Genomic DNA, 15,496 nt, shown 5'->3' on the forward strand with positions numbered 1-15,496 from the left:
GAGGCAGGAAATTGGGGCTGAGAGGTGGAGCGGGGGCTGGGAGATTCGTGCCGCCAGGGCTGGGAGGGGTGGTGGGGAGCTGGGGGTTTCAGGCCGCCAGGGCCAGGTGGCGGAGTAGAGGGGCCAGAGAATTCTGGCTGCCGGGATCAGAAAGCCAGGGGGACCCAATCCCACCACTGGGAGAGGGGGACCAGGGGTGGAGAGGAGATAGCAGTGGAAATAACAATAGAGCAGTTATAAACAATTGAAAGGTTCACTTCTGAGCATGCTCAGTGGGCTAAAATCTGCTCAAATTTTAGCTCTGCTGCCTTTGACGTTGCACATCTGCAGAGTCTTCCAGGCTGGCCGCAGCTGCTGTACTCAGGCTTTTGACAGAGCACTCTGTATGAGGAACATCATCCCAGGCAACATTTGTCTTATTGAAACACATACAACAACCCCCAAGCAAAAGCAAAATCAGTATTAACACAAAGGAAGGAGAAAATAAGGAACACGGGAAACAATTGTCCCTCTCATAATTGTAAGGCCATTTTACAACTTCGCTGCCTTCTGCTCGTTCTGAAGTTTTGGGGGTTTTTTTTACTTGTTTTTTCATTGCAAAAGTACAGCCGTCCCAAAGAACCCGATGTGATGCTGACCTGCAATCCACTCGGACTTGCCAAAAATTCTCTCCAACCACATTTGCGCGTTTGCTAACCACTTACTTCCTTGAAGTGTAAATGATGGCACTTAACTAAGGCCACTTACATGTTAATTGCACCAGCAATGTTTCTTTCTTTTTAAAAGAAAACTCAATACAAAAGAACTGTGCAAATAATTCAACAATAAGGGGAGACAGTTACATTCCCAAGCAGTGCAAAAGACAAAGCCACAGTAGACACACTGCATTCCACACAAGAGGAATGGATTTTCCTCTCTCATTTATCAATGTGAGCATTTTATGCCCTATCTGCACAGGGGTCAATGATGACACGCATTATGTCTACACTGCAGCTGGGAGTGAGCCTCACAGACAGACGTCGTGCTAGTGGGACTCAAGGTAGATAGAGCACAATGTGGGTGTTTGCACAGGTTAGCCAGCCAAGAAACGGGATCCAAGCTTGGTTGGCTAGCTTGAGCCTCCACCAGGGCAGCCATGGCCACACTGATGTATTTAACGCACTAGCTTCAGCCCCGTCAAGATGAGGTCTCTTCCCTAAGGCTGGGAGCCTCAGTCCCAGCTACAGTGTAGATGTACCCACAAAGTGGAGTGCAATGGAGACCCAATCCCACACTATTTGCTCTTCTGTTTGTGGTCAAGTGTGTGCCTCAGTTTGACAAGCTGCTATTGTGTCACAGTCTCTACACCGATATGCGCGGCATGGAGCTGTGGTAGTGCAGCTGATAAGCACTTAACTTTGGCTTTTCCTATGATTTTAACAGTGCAGCCTTGATATAAATCAATGTAGGTTTTGGCATTTCAGTTTATAGCTGTTCCATTTGAATTCACAGTCTCTCCAGGAGACTGGCATGTGAAACTGCATTTAATGCCTTATTCCAGCTGAAATACCTCCCATCCCCTGCATTCCCACCGGACATTAGCCTATCAAAGAAAGAGATGAAGACACTTTAGCATTACTTTTTTTCTGATTAACTCATCTTGGCATTTCATTGCCTTACTATTTATCATGTATGTGCCTGGAGGCACTCAGGTGTTGGGCTGGATCGCATTTTGTGCGGTCATTTACATCACAGCAAAGCAGTGTAAAAGGCTGCCATTCTGATGTGGTGTCACTTGGCCTGGTGTAAATGAGGCCACAAAGTGCAGTGCAGCAGGGAATCAAGCCAACAGGCAGCTCTGTTAATTCTGACCAGCTGCAGGCAATGCAGTTACACTCTCTCATGTGTAATTCCTGGAGCCCCTTTCGGCTGCGATGTTTATTCTCCATCAGTATTGTTGGGCCTCCCCTTCCATGCCATGATCTCCCGGAAAGACTCACCAGCGCTCTGCTAGCCTCATCCTCTTTCACTGGCCCACGTTGATTAGAATTAGTGTAAGTTACCCAGGTCTCCTTCAGCTTGTTCCATCTGAGTCTGCCTTGTAGTCTCAGACACTTCGCCAAAGGATCAATGCCCACAAAACAGATATTAGACAGGATCACAAAGAAAAAACAGTTTCTTGCCATTTCAACCAGAAAGGACATTGTCTCAACGACTTAATTACCTGCATTCTGCTTCAAAAGCCTTTCAAGAATACTCTTGAAAGAGAATCCTCTGAACTGTCATTCATGCTCAAATTCGACACTTTACGCTTAGGTTTGAACAAAGACTCTAATTATCTTACCCATTACAAAGATAGCTTCCCCAATTATCACCTCTAATATCATTAGCTCACAGACATTTACCCCCCATCCCTCTTCTGTTCTGAAATGTGATTTGTCCTTTTCATATGTGTTCCTTTTTTTAAAATTGTATCCTTTGGTATATATGGTTGTGACAATTTTCTTCCACTATTTGATCTGAGGAAGTGGGTCTGGCCCACGAAAGCTCATCACCTAATAAACCATCTTGTTAGTCTTTAAAGTGCTACATAGTCCTGTTTTTTGTTGTAGTCTCTCCTGTTCCTCATTTACTATGATTATGTTTAGTGACAGGTGAAGCCACGTAGCTACTCAGCACTGCAGCCTCTTTTGTGCATGGTAGGCTTGCTCTCCCTAGTATGTAGGTGACCTACCCATGCACTTTCCTTTGTCAGCCTCCTGCTTTTTATGTACTTATAAACCATTTAACTTGTTCCTTTTGCTCACACACTCATTTGGTGCCTTTGCTTTTCTGACTTCACTTTCTCTCTACTCTGTGCAATTTCTTTTCTCCATTATTTTATACCTACAGGGTTTTTGTTTTTTTTCCAGTATCAGGGCTCTAGAGGACCTCTGGTGAAGCTACATTGCTCTTTCCCAGGTGAGGATGGAGAGAGCAGTCCCAGGGATGTCACGAGAAGAGCTGTCTCAAGTCTATATAACCAACTACCAGATAAGCTTGGGGAGGGAGAAGGATGTCACTGACTCAACACCCAGAGTGCATCTCTGTCCCAGGTGTGCCCGAGGAGAAATGACAAGTGCATCCCAGGTGCGAAGAGAAGCCACCTCAGAAATAAGAGGGGGAATCATTCCAGAACAGAAAGACAAAATCCTTTCGGGTACACTTTAAAAGTGGGTTTCCTTCTCTGAAGTTATTAGCACTTCCTTGGTTGATGCAGACGAGATCCTGTATTCTGGTTTGGGACTCTCCAATGTTTCAGACATGCTAGCCAGGTGGCGCGTCTTCGGCTGAGGCAAGTCCTCCGCTGGGGAAGTGAGTTGTTTTAGCCTCTGCAGAAAGACCAGCAGACAGATGGAGTTTCTGTTAATTAAACTGGTAAACAAACTGACACCCAATAACAATCCACAGTAATTGCTGTGGGCAAAGGCATTTTAGAGAGCTAATCCTCTCCACTTTCCATTCCTCTCCTCCTCCTTTCTCTCTCTCTGTCTCACGCACACACACTTCTCATACATGAGCAGTCAACCTCCCTGGGCATCCAAGGTGGCTATTTATTTACATTTGGGGGCACATGTATCACAAGGCACCTAACAGCATTTACAGGAGGAGGGACGGTCTTCTGTTTAAGGCACGGGAGTGGTAATCATTACAACTGGGTGCTAGTCCTGGTTCAGCCTCACATCTCCAGTTGCCTCAGAGAAGCCCCTTATGCCTTAATGTTTCTGTGGTGCTTAGAAGTCACAATTCCCACTGAGGGCTGTGTGGCCCCCCTGCAGGCATTCTTTTCAGAGAGCTGATAATAAAGTAGTGATGATCAGTCACAGATCCCATTCAAATCAACAACAAAAAAATCAGTATCTTCAACTCTGTGTCGCCTGCTTCATCAACTGTCAAACAGGGTTACAAATACTGCTTTCCTTACATGAGTCCTGGGAAGTTCTATCATTAGAGGCTGAGATTTGCTTTGCAATCACTGGCTAGAAGGTGGTAATATTGTTGTCCCACTGCACACAACTACCCTTAAAGCAGCTCCACAGGGGAATATGCATTTGGTTTTAGTCATCTCTTCCCGGCTCCATGTTTCTCACATTCGGCTCTCACCCTCCTGAGACCCTGAACTCCTTGGCGCTACCACAAAAAAGTGTTTTTCAGTGGTTTCCACAGACTCATTGAGCATCAAAACATTTCTGTAACAGACATTGATATTCATAACAACATGTGTCTTTCTACTCAGCCTGTCTGGCTCAGTTCATACCACTCATCTGGTCACACACTTATAGACCGTATCACAAACAGGGCTGAGCAATTATTTCATTTATATAACTAATTTTGATGCTCTCTGCTTGTGAAGTGCCTGCCAACAGCTTGCGGTTTTCTCTAATTTATTCAAAAATATTCATCCAATAATTTCTGGAATGGTTCTTGGCCAGTAGCTTGGTTGTGATTCCATGTTTGGAATTTGAGATGATTTTAACTGGACACGTGAGGTAACAATGTTTGCATTTCCTGACTGTCCCACTGGAACTGTAGGAGTCAGCCTGCTGGTGTGATAGACACAATTATTATTAGAAATTTGCTCTCCGTATATTCGCTGCGATATTCACTTTAATAGAGTATGCCTTTCCTTGAAGCATTGCTGACAGTTCATTCGTTTCTTATAATATTCTCAGGCAATGAATGAAAAAGAGGCACAAACAGAGAGATTCTGTTTCAAAATCAGAACAAATATTTATAGAGGGTTTTTCTGGGATGGAGGGGCAGGATTTGGCAGAATATGTACAGCTTGTCACAGATCCTTTTCTGTACTTCCAAATCACATCTTCAGAAACTTCTTTATAAAGATGCAATTAATAAGTCAACGGAAATTATATCTGACATATAAAATGAGAAATAAGCAAAAAAAATCTTTCATCTATACTTGGCTAAGTCAATCACTTGATCACACCATTAATTAGCACTAAATGCATCATAATAAAATACTTGGCAGCTACAGGAATTTTTTGGCTGTAAATCTCAAAATGCTTACTAAAGGTGGGTATTATTCTCATTTTACAGATGGGGAAGTTAAGGCACAAAGGTCCCATCTACCTTTTACACCAGACAGTTTAATGCCTTTCATCTGTGTAAGCTGTTTGTGTTATAGATAGGAAGCTGATGTCTTATATACACATAAGTTGTACCACTTTAATTGTATCAGTCTTGTTAACACAATAACAACCCCTCTGTGGTGCATATATGTGTGTGCACCAGGTACTCTGAGAGCTGGCAGATGTAGAATTTCTGGTAGGGTGACCCAAGACAGAAATGTCAAAGGGCCGGAGCCAGTATTCTCTCTAATTTTTTTCATCTATGTGTGGAATAAATTTTGTTGTGTTCACCAAGACATGTGCAAATGTGTACCATCAGTAGAAACACATGCTTCTGGCTGTGGGTGCTCTGCTAATTAATTGAGGGGTGGCCCAAGTGCTCAGCTTACAGGAAACACTGGGACCCAAATTACAGGCAGTCCACGGGTACTCACAAAAAAGCTCTCTGTTACAGAAACAACCCAAAGACAAGAAGAATCCCTTACACACTGTCAAATACAAATATCAACTGCAGAGAACCATGATGTGATTGATGTAAGATAAGATATATTACTGATTAACCAGCAAAGCCAGCTGATGTTATGATGCTGGAGAATCAAATCTGCAAGGAAATTTTTAATCTGAAATGGGGCATCTTCATGGCTAAAGCCAAGAATTGGAATGTCAGATAATTTCAGAGCACAAGTAAACAGACACAAGTTATCAGAGAAATGAACATCTTTGGACTAAGTATACATGGACAGACTGAGAGATGAGGTGGACTGCACCCATCTAATCATCATTGGAATGCATGGGTAAAGAGAGAATGATAAACATTGGGAAGGTATAAGATTAGCAAGGAAGCAACTACAGCACTGAAGGAATAGACTTGTGTAAATTCAAGAATATTGACCTCGCGCTTTGTGACAAACCAAATAAATGTCACACTTGCTCAGTATTATGCGCCTAAGAAATTATTGTGTTGAACAAGTCAAAGATTGTTTCTATGACAGGTGGCAAAGTGTCCTTGGCAAGATCAATAAGTATGATATTGTTATCTCTATGGGAGATCTAAATGCACAGGCTGGTGATGAGAATAGTGGATCTGAATGTATTATGGGTAGACGTAGCATATCAGAACAGACTGACAATGGGAAATGTTTTTTAATTCTTTTTAGTGGATACTAAAGATGGTCACTGTTGGACACCAGGCCATCTATGAGTGCAACTATCAGAAGAGACCACAATCTTGTTATAGGGACAATCAAAATAAAACCACAGAAAATAACACCATCCAAAGCAGAGGGCATGTGAGATACGAGAAAGTCAGTAGAGCCTATAGTGACGGCACATTTAAAGTTGCAATTTAGCAATAGATTTGAAGAGTTAAAGACACAGATGGATGACAGAAAAACAAGGACAACTTTTCAAAGAAATGAGAATGAAGCCAGAACTGCTTTGGAGAGGTCAGAACATCTAAGAAAGAAGAACGGCTTCAACTGAGTACATAGGAGCTAGCTGAAGATAGGGGAAAAAAATAAAGAAGAGAATTCTACAAGATCAAGACAGCAGTAAAAGCTATTCTGCAACAAAAATATGCCGACAGAGACAAGGAAGTTAAAAGAGGAGCTGGAAGAGGTCCTAGAGAACGGATAGAAAATAAAGCAAGAGACACTGAGGAGGCACACAGCAGAGAGGATTCTAAAAAGCTTTCTTTAATATCTAAATGACTGATATCCAATCTCTAACATTGGTAGCATCGTGTGGCTAGACTCAAGATGGTACGATTTCAACAACAAAGGATGGACAGAGTGCCCGTTGGAGGGTACATTTCTAAGCTACGCATAACCAGCCAGAACCATTAACACGTACTGAGAAATGTGAAGAAACAGAAGTCTTATCTAGATCGCCTCAGAGAAAGGAACTAAGGCTATAAGCCAGCTGGAGAATGGTTCAAACACCAGGCTGTGATAAAACAGATGCTGAAACATTAAATGTGGTGGAGGAAGTGATAGTGAATTATATATGCAGGCTGCAGAAAAGGGTCTGAGGAAAGGATACTCATCTAAAGACTGGAGAAGAGGTGTATCTGCAAAATGCGTGAAAAGGTAGAGAGCTCATTTATGATAACTGGAGAAGAGTGACATGCCTAAGCCGCACTTGGAAAAGTGTTCTGTATTACCATTTGAACGGGATGAAAACTATTACTGATAAAGTATTCAGGCAAGAACAGGCTGTATTTCAGTCTGGTAGGTCATGTTCAGAACAGATTTTCACCTTGAGAAGACTTATTGAGAAAGGCTTAGAATACATGAAGAAGAGCGTTTTCAATATCCTTGCTTTTACTAAAGTGTTTGATAGCATGCAGAGAGAAGCTCCCTGGAAGATCTTGAGAGACTATGGAATTCCAACAAAGACTGTTCATTTGATAAAAGCTTTGTATGACACGGCTGTATCAGTACTGAGAGTGGAGACACAGAATGGTCTAAGATAGTTACTGGCATAAGGCAAGTGTGACAGTGCACCCTGTATTCTTCACAGTAATATCATTATGATATGATATAGGATATAATATCTTTTATTCAAGGTAAGTCATGTGAGATGTCATTAAAAAGGTTATGATTTGCTAAATATTATCTTCCTATTTATATGCATATAACATTTTGTATCTGAAGTTAGGAATATTGACCATGTATCTGTATTTCAGAAGATAGTTACCAGGGTAATACCCACTAGACAAGATGCATACAACCTAGATCAGTGTTTCTCAACCATTGTTACGAGTACCCTTTGCGGTACTCAAGAGAAGTCTGGGGGGGTACGTCAATACACCTGAAATTTGGAGAAAACTGAATTTTTGTTTTAAGTTTTACAGCATTTTATTATTTTTGTACTTTTTACACCCAAAAATGTCATCGCCTGCCTGGCTACGATTAAGTTGTTTAAACAAATGTGTTGCAACGATAGAAAAAAAAATGGTGTGTCTGAAAACTGTAGGTACTGGGGGTACTTATATATAATTTTTTAAGTGGCACTTTATAAAAAAAAAAAAAAGGTTGAGAAACGCTGGCCTAGATAGCTGGTGGGGAAGAGTCATTAGGGGAAAACAATAGGCCTTAAGCAAAGTTTATCTCCCACCTATCAAGCCTTTCTGAGACCACTACAGACACCGTCTGAATAATGGCTGTTATGACTCTACAAGGATATGTAGTAAGACCACATGTCTCTGTCTTCTAATTTGGGATGTCACTATTTTTCTACAGATGGGTCTGGGAACCAAGCTTTGAAAAAGAGTGTTCCCTCGATATGCAAAAGCTCTATAAGAGGGGGAGTGACATCAGCTGGAGTTCTTCACTCCCCACACAAGATAACTCCTGGGAAGACCTGAACTGGAGGAAGTGCTGGACCCAGGTTAAAGGGATTTTTAGACTGTGAATGGAACACTTGGGGGTTCCAAGCTGCAACCCCTTAAGACTGCAGCTTGTTTGTATCATCTCTGAGGGTGAGAATCTGCTAATTCATATCCACACTATTTAATATAGTGAGTTTAGTTTGTGTTTTTTTTGTTTATTTGCTGGGTAATCTGCATTGATCTGCTTGCTATCCCTTATAATCACTTAAAATCTAACTTTTGCCACCAATACTGATTTTTTTCCCCCTCTAAGCCAGTATGTGAGAATCATAACTCAGGGGCAAAAGGCTGTTACACATTCCTGAGGGAGGGGCAAATTTTATGAGCATATGCTTTACAGTCCCCTGCGTAGTGCAAGATGGCATCATCTTGGATTTACACTCCAGAGGGCTATGTTTGTGTGCCTGAGGAGCTGGTTGTTGCCCTATCTGAAGTCTTCCAGTGCAGATGTCTCTTTGTATGCTGGTGAAACTGCAGGCTGGAGCCTGGAGGGCTTGGCAGCTTGTGACAGCAGTACAGTGTGAGAGGGAGCCCAGGCTGGTAGGTTAGGGGAACTCAGTGGTACTCCAAGACCAGGTGGCACCTTGGGGGGAACCAGTCACAGCAAGATTGGATATTTTCCCCTCATCCTCTGTATTATCATAGACTTTGCACAGATAAGACTGACAACTACTAATGAGAATACTGGCATTGTTTAGGAAAGTAACAAAGCTCAAGACTGAGATTTTGCAGCCAATATAGTCATGCTGGATAGTGACTGGCATGGAATGAAAACAAAAGTGCCACTTTTTCCCTTTGCCCAGGGTTGCTTAATCTCTATACATTCCCCCACTCCATCACTTCCCCCCAGGTTCCTCCTGCTCCATCCCCCCACCTTTTCCAGTTCCCTTCCCCGAGCATGCCACACCCCTGCTCTTCCCTTTCCCTCCCATGCCACAAAGTGGCTGATCGCAGTGGGAAGGAGGTACTGGGAGGACAGGGGAAGAATTGATAGGTAGGGCCACTGGCAGATGGCAGGCACTGGGAGGGGAGGGTGGAGCTGGATGCTGGTGGGTGCTCAGCACCCATTAATTTTTTTCCAGGGGTGATTGAGTCAGTGCCTGTGAATGAAAAGACTCTCTATGAGCATAAAAACAGAAGTAGCCAGAGTGGGACTTTATATCAGTATACAGAAGACCAAAGTTATGGAAACAGAAGAGAGGGCTGGCGACATGGGCAGATGTGTGATTGATGGAGAGGAGTACAAAAGAACTGATGACTTGGAAGTACACTATCTGCTAACTGCCATCTCAATAAAGATGTGATGGCAAGAATCAGCAAAGCCAGTGGATCATTTTCCCAGGTGCAAACATCTGAAAGAATAAGACACATCTAACACACTAAAATGAAATTGTACAATTCTATTGTCCTCCCAGAAACATAGCATAAGACAAGCGGAAGCTGAAAGCACTCCACAAACGCTGCTTTAAAAGAATCTAAGGCGTTTACTAGAAAGGTCATGGAGCCAATGTGGAAGTGTTGCATCACAAGGGTCAGCAGCCTGAAGAGTCAGAGATACACAGATGCCAAGGCCAGAAGGGATCTTTGTGATCATCTAGTCAGACCTCATGTATGACACAGGCCATAGAACTTCCTAGAACTTGTATTTTAGACAAACATCTAATCTTGGTTTTAAAATGGTCAGTGATGAAGAATCCATCAGGAACCTTCACAACTATGATAGTTAGGACATACTAACAAGCTGCCCTGTGGCAGAAGCACAAAGTGCATCTTAAACTGGATTCCTCCAGAGGGCAGAGAAGGAAAGAAGGCACAGAAGACATTGGAGGACTTACTGCAGGATAACTGAAAATGTTGCCATTGTGGAAACTACATATGATAGAGTCCAACATCTTGCTCTGGACAGACAGCAATGGCGGGAAATGAGTAACCTCATGTGCCAGTAGGCTTAGGAGATTCTCAAACTAAAAGTTAAGAAGAGCTACACTAATATAAAAGTGCTTTAACCCATCTAGCTTATTCCAGACTAGGAAGGGATTCAGGTAAACCCACTAAAAGCACCTTTGTGCCAGTATAACTGTATCCACATTAAGGGTTGTACCAGTATAACTAGTCTGACTAAAAACAACAATCCTAACTGAAATAACTGTACCGGTACAAAATCTGCATGGACTAGACCAAGATGCTAAGGGCCTTTACAATTGTGTACAGCTGGTGTAGCTGATAAAAGTATCCTCTCCTCCTGTGCAGAGTAGGCCAGTGAAGCCAAACCATTTGTCTAAGATAACGGGGGGCAAATAGCGGCCCACAGGCCAGATCCAGTTCCCCAAGGTTAGCTCCTGACAAGCTGTCACTGCTATATTTACCTGTGCCTCCGCAGGTATGAGTGTTTACCGCTCCCATTGGCCGCAGCTCACCATTCTCAGCCAATGAGAGCTGCAGGAAGCAGTGTCATGGTCCACACCACTTCCCGTAGCTTCCATTGGCTAGGAAGAGTGATCTTAGGACAACGGGAGCTGCAAACACCTATACCTATGGGGGCGCAGGTAAATAAAATGGTGGTGGCCCACTAGGGGCTAACCCTGGTGAACCACCTCCATTTTATTTCCCACTCCTGGCCTCAGAGAGAGAAGCAGTCAATACTAGAAGGCAGGTTTCCCAACTCCCAGTGTTGTTTCCAATCCAGGAGGTTGCAGGCCTTGACTGTCTTCTCTGCTCTCCTCCCCTCTCCTTTTGCTCAAGGCTTTTCTCTCCACTCTCTTCTGAAGGCTTTGCCTTGTAATTCATTGGGCACCTGAGGTGGGCACTGATCAGCACTGCCACACAGCCTGTCACTTCTAATTAAGTTAGAGTCCCCAGCCAGTAAGTAGGAGCCTCATGGGCACAGATTCACCTTCCCTGTGGTGAGAGGGCTGGAAAGGACATTGTGAGCTCAGTGTCTTTACTGGTGCAACAACACTGCAGGGGTCTCCTCTTCACTCATCTCCTGTAGCAAGATTTGAATGACTCCCCCCAGCTGCCCAGAGAACAAAGTTACATTCCATCCTCCTCAATTCATGTACATTTCTAGTAGCCTGAGCTGTCAGGCTCAAACTAGGACAAGCGGAGGGGAGACTGTGCTTCTCAAGATCTATACAAAGATGTAACCCAGTGTCATGTGTATGGACCTGGGCCATACACACTGGTAGAACATGGGGTGGCCACCTCCATGGTCTCTGTCTGTCTGTCTCTCCCCTCCCTGCTTAGGACTGGGGTTGGGAGATTTAGAGACAGATGCTGTTATGATCGCTCTGCACCATGCTGGAGGAATCCTCCACTAGCCCGTTAGGTCAACATTACACCACCATTATCATGCATGTCAGCTGCACAGAGAACTGTGGATCTGGCCTTTTCCGGGAAGGCCCAGGATGCTTTTTGGTCTCATGGGAGCTGAATTCATGAGAACCTTCCCAGGGCGGCAGTGACCGCTGTAGGACATTCTACCGTAGGCAAACCACATGTCACCCTGACTGAAGGACTTAGCCAAGGAGGTCCTCACTGAGATGTCGTCCTCTGAGCCCCACGCTGGGAGTATTACCCTGGGAGGTAGGAGGTGATTCAGACCAATGCTTTGTGTATTGACCATGGTCTACTGAAGTCACTGGGGCTACGTCTACACTGGCCCCTTTTCCGGAAGGGGCATGTAAATTTCACCAGTCGTCGTAGGGAAATCCGCGGGGGATTTAAATATCCCCCGCGGCATTTAAATAAAAATGTCCGCCGCTTTTTTCCGGCTTTTAAAAAAGCCGGAAAAGAGCGTCTACACTGGCCCCTACACTGGTAGGAATAAGACCCTCCGGAAAAGGGCACTTTTTCCGGAGGATCGGGGCCAGTGTAGACGCTCTTTTCCGGCTTTTTTAAAAGCCGGAAAAAAGCGGCGGACATTTTTATTTAAATGCCGCGGGGGATATTTAAATCCCCCGCGGATTTCCCTACGACGACTGGTGAAATTTACATGCCCCTTCCGGAAAAGGGGCCAGTGTAGACGTAGCCTGGGAGTTTTGCCTGAGAAAGGTCATCAGGATTTGTACGCCTATAAATTGGCAGCTACCAAATGAAAATACCTTTGTCCTAAGATGCCTGATCCCATCACCTTTAGCCTCAGGTTCAAATGGGCCTATTGCTTTCCCATTTTCTCCAGCATCCAGTCTAAAACATTCCTCTTTCTTTTTCAACCCCTCCACGGACTTGTTACACACTGAATTGTCTGAATGGCATTCATGTTTGAGAAAACTGCTGTACTGTCAGCGACACAGATCATGGGCAGCATGTTCGGCATTAGGGGTATCTTCATCCCCACCGTCCCACTTATGTGTCCAAAAGACGATCCCCAGTGACCACCTCTGGGAGTAGGAGAGTACTTAATTTCCCCGCACTTCTATTCATCTGTGGCTTTCTGCTAAGCCTGTCAACAAGCGGTTTATTGGGACCTGATGCAGAGATGGTTTCATATAAGTACTGGATGGAGCCCATCTATTCATTTCACACAAGCCAATGGAAAGCACCCACACAGACGCCAATCACTGCTGACCTCAGCTCGATTTGAATCTGGGACCTAGACATTCTATATCTTCTTTTACCTGTTTTAGTGATCCCTTGGTTTTCATCAGGATGATGATGGCATAGAGCGGAATGCAGATCATGGAAGACAGAGCCATCAACCAGCCCAAAACATAGCCCCAGGTAGGGTACACGTAGGAGTTGTTGTATTTGAGGGGTGTGTACTTGATCAGTGAAAATAGGAAGGTTGCCTGAAGAACAGATAACATAAAAGTCAACACTGCAGGTGGGTACATGGTAAGTCAAAAACAGGAGGTGAAAGAGAAGTATAAACTCCTGACAAGGGAAGTATAAGCAGTAGAAGATTTGTGATGACCTTGCCTAGTTATTTCCTTGTTCCTATGTTTTTGGGAGTTGAAAATATTGTTATGGGCACATATCTTGCTGTTACTTACCAATGTTAACTGAATTTTAGGGCATTTTTTTTATTTCAAATTTTCCCCTGCCCCTGTGTTATTTTCCATTTACCAACCCCTCCCCTTCCCCGGACCTTCGGGATGCGAGCCTCAGTGCTCTTCTGCCTTCTTTCCCTCACCTTCCCAGCTCCTACCCAAATCCTTGCCCTGACTCACCCTCGCCAACATGGATCCTCTAAGCATCAGGAAATTCTCTTTCCCACCAGTGGAGGTGTAGGAGACAGGTAAGTTTATTTGTAAGGATAAGAGATGCAGAGACTCTGGAGCAGCCAATCTGGGGCTGTAGTTTGAGCACTTTCTCTGGGGACTCTTGGCTTAGTAATACCTCTGACATGGCTGACTTTTGAGATATCAGAACAGCCCTGGAGCACCGTCAGGTTCTCTCTGCAAATACTCTGAAAGCTGCTCTTTCAGCCCACACCAGCCCTGTTGAGCTCTCAAACCACTGTGCTGTCAGCAACTCATGTATGACCAAGCAGCAATCTAATCTTTAGAACCTCTAATCTTTTCCATCCATCTGTGGATTTTTTTTCTACCCATGTGCAAAATAAATTGGATCTGCACCAAGGCATGTGCCAATGTGCACCACCAGTAGAAACAAAACCCCAGCTGCGGACTCTCTGCTAACCTTCTGGGTGGCATTTGAATTTCTCCTGAATGGATGTACAAGCGCCCAGCTTCCAGGCAACGCTGCCAAGCAGCAGCTCTGAAAACTCTCTGGTTGTTTTTCACCTTCATTGGAGCCTCCAAGAGGCAGTTCCAAAAGCTGTTTGTGCCTATCTGAATGGTTGAAAATGTTGGTGATAGTGCCTGATCCCGATCCATTAAGGTCAATGGCAAACAAATCTCCCGTTGTTGATGGGAGCAGGTTTGGACCCATAACGTCTCTTGAAACCAGTGAGAAAAGAACTGGGCATGAAACAAAAATAATTAAAATCTTTCCTTAATTATAAACAGTTTTCTTCACACATAGTTGGTGGGTGCATTGTCAAAGTGCTTTGACTTTGTGGCAACCAAGGGCATTTTTTGAACTACAGGACATCACAGAAATGTAGACCAAAGTGAAAATTGCAAGATACTGTAATTCTTTAAAGGGCTGAAATTCAAAAATGATTCAACCAATTCCCTTCAGGCTTTGCAGATACATTAGCCTTTGCCTTCTGAATAAACATGCCAATTTGCAGGCTAAATTGAAATGTCCAAATCTAAGGAAAGTCTTTACAATGGAAATTGATTCCAACTTCAACTCTGGAGAAGCTACTGCTGCACCTAACAATTCTGTGAAACAACAGCGCCTCTCACAAATTCTCAACTTCACTCAGATTCCAGGATCCCTGGACAAACATGCCTCGCCATACCATGTACCTACCAAGCAAACACCAGGGGTGACAACCCACCAGCACATCTTAATAAGCGGCCATGGCCGAAAACCAATCATGTCCTCGATGTTGTCATAGAAACGGTCTGCGCCTGGATCACAACAGGGACAGAGAAAGAGAGAGGAAAGGGTGTGATAGTTTTTGTTCTTCAGAATTATTCTTGCCAAGTCTAGGTTAGTTACACTCTACTTGAACGGAAACTCTAAATCCACACAGCAACGGTGTATTTAGTTCTCCAAGTGCCCAGAATTTCTGGAATTCAGGCCACCAATTTCAATGACTAAATATGGCATTAGGTCTAGGGTTGTTATTCACTACGAGACAAGAGGGGGCAATTCTCTCTTGCTAGACCTCGGTTTTCCCCCTCACCCATTCACCACTATATCTTCCATTTTTTGCTCTCCTCTTCCCCTCTTATACACACACTTGGTCATCAAGAAAGCAAACTTTGCCCACACGATTTTTTCTGAAATGACCCCTACGGTGTAGGTGTCTCACTTTAGGCATCCACTCTTAACAATTTAACTGAAAATAACTTCCTAACCCAGCTGAAACCCTCCTCTGTCAGAGTAAGTCTGTGGGTCTACACAGACTTTGTAACAT

The 15,496-nt window shown here is 43.9% G+C and overlaps 1 protein-coding gene across 5 annotated transcripts in view; it reads right to left on the bottom strand.

Annotated features, from left to right (window-relative positions):
* Positions 1–2,137: 2,137 nt before the first annotated feature.
* The window catches only part of SLC6A12 (solute carrier family 6 member 12), a 54,515-nt gene continuing 41,156 nt past the window's right edge, over positions 2,138–15,496 (bottom strand). For all 5 annotated transcript variants that reach the window (XM_075940841.1, XM_075940838.1, XM_075940853.1 and 2 more), the window contains exons 13-15: positions 14,884–14,984; positions 13,119–13,289; positions 2,138–3,350 (exon numbers count right to left, since the gene is read on the bottom strand). In XM_075940841.1, coding sequence (XP_075796956.1) covers positions 3,186–3,350; positions 13,119–13,289; positions 14,884–14,984 — 437 coding nt within the window. In that variant the 3' untranslated portion in view covers positions 2,138–3,185. The remainder of the gene's footprint in view (positions 3,351–13,118; positions 13,290–14,883; positions 14,985–15,496) is intronic.

Source organism: Pelodiscus sinensis, chromosome 1, assembly GCF_049634645.1.
Source record: "Pelodiscus sinensis isolate JC-2024 chromosome 1, ASM4963464v1, whole genome shotgun sequence".
Classification (NCBI taxonomy): Eukaryota; Metazoa; Chordata; order Testudines; family Trionychidae; genus Pelodiscus; species Pelodiscus sinensis.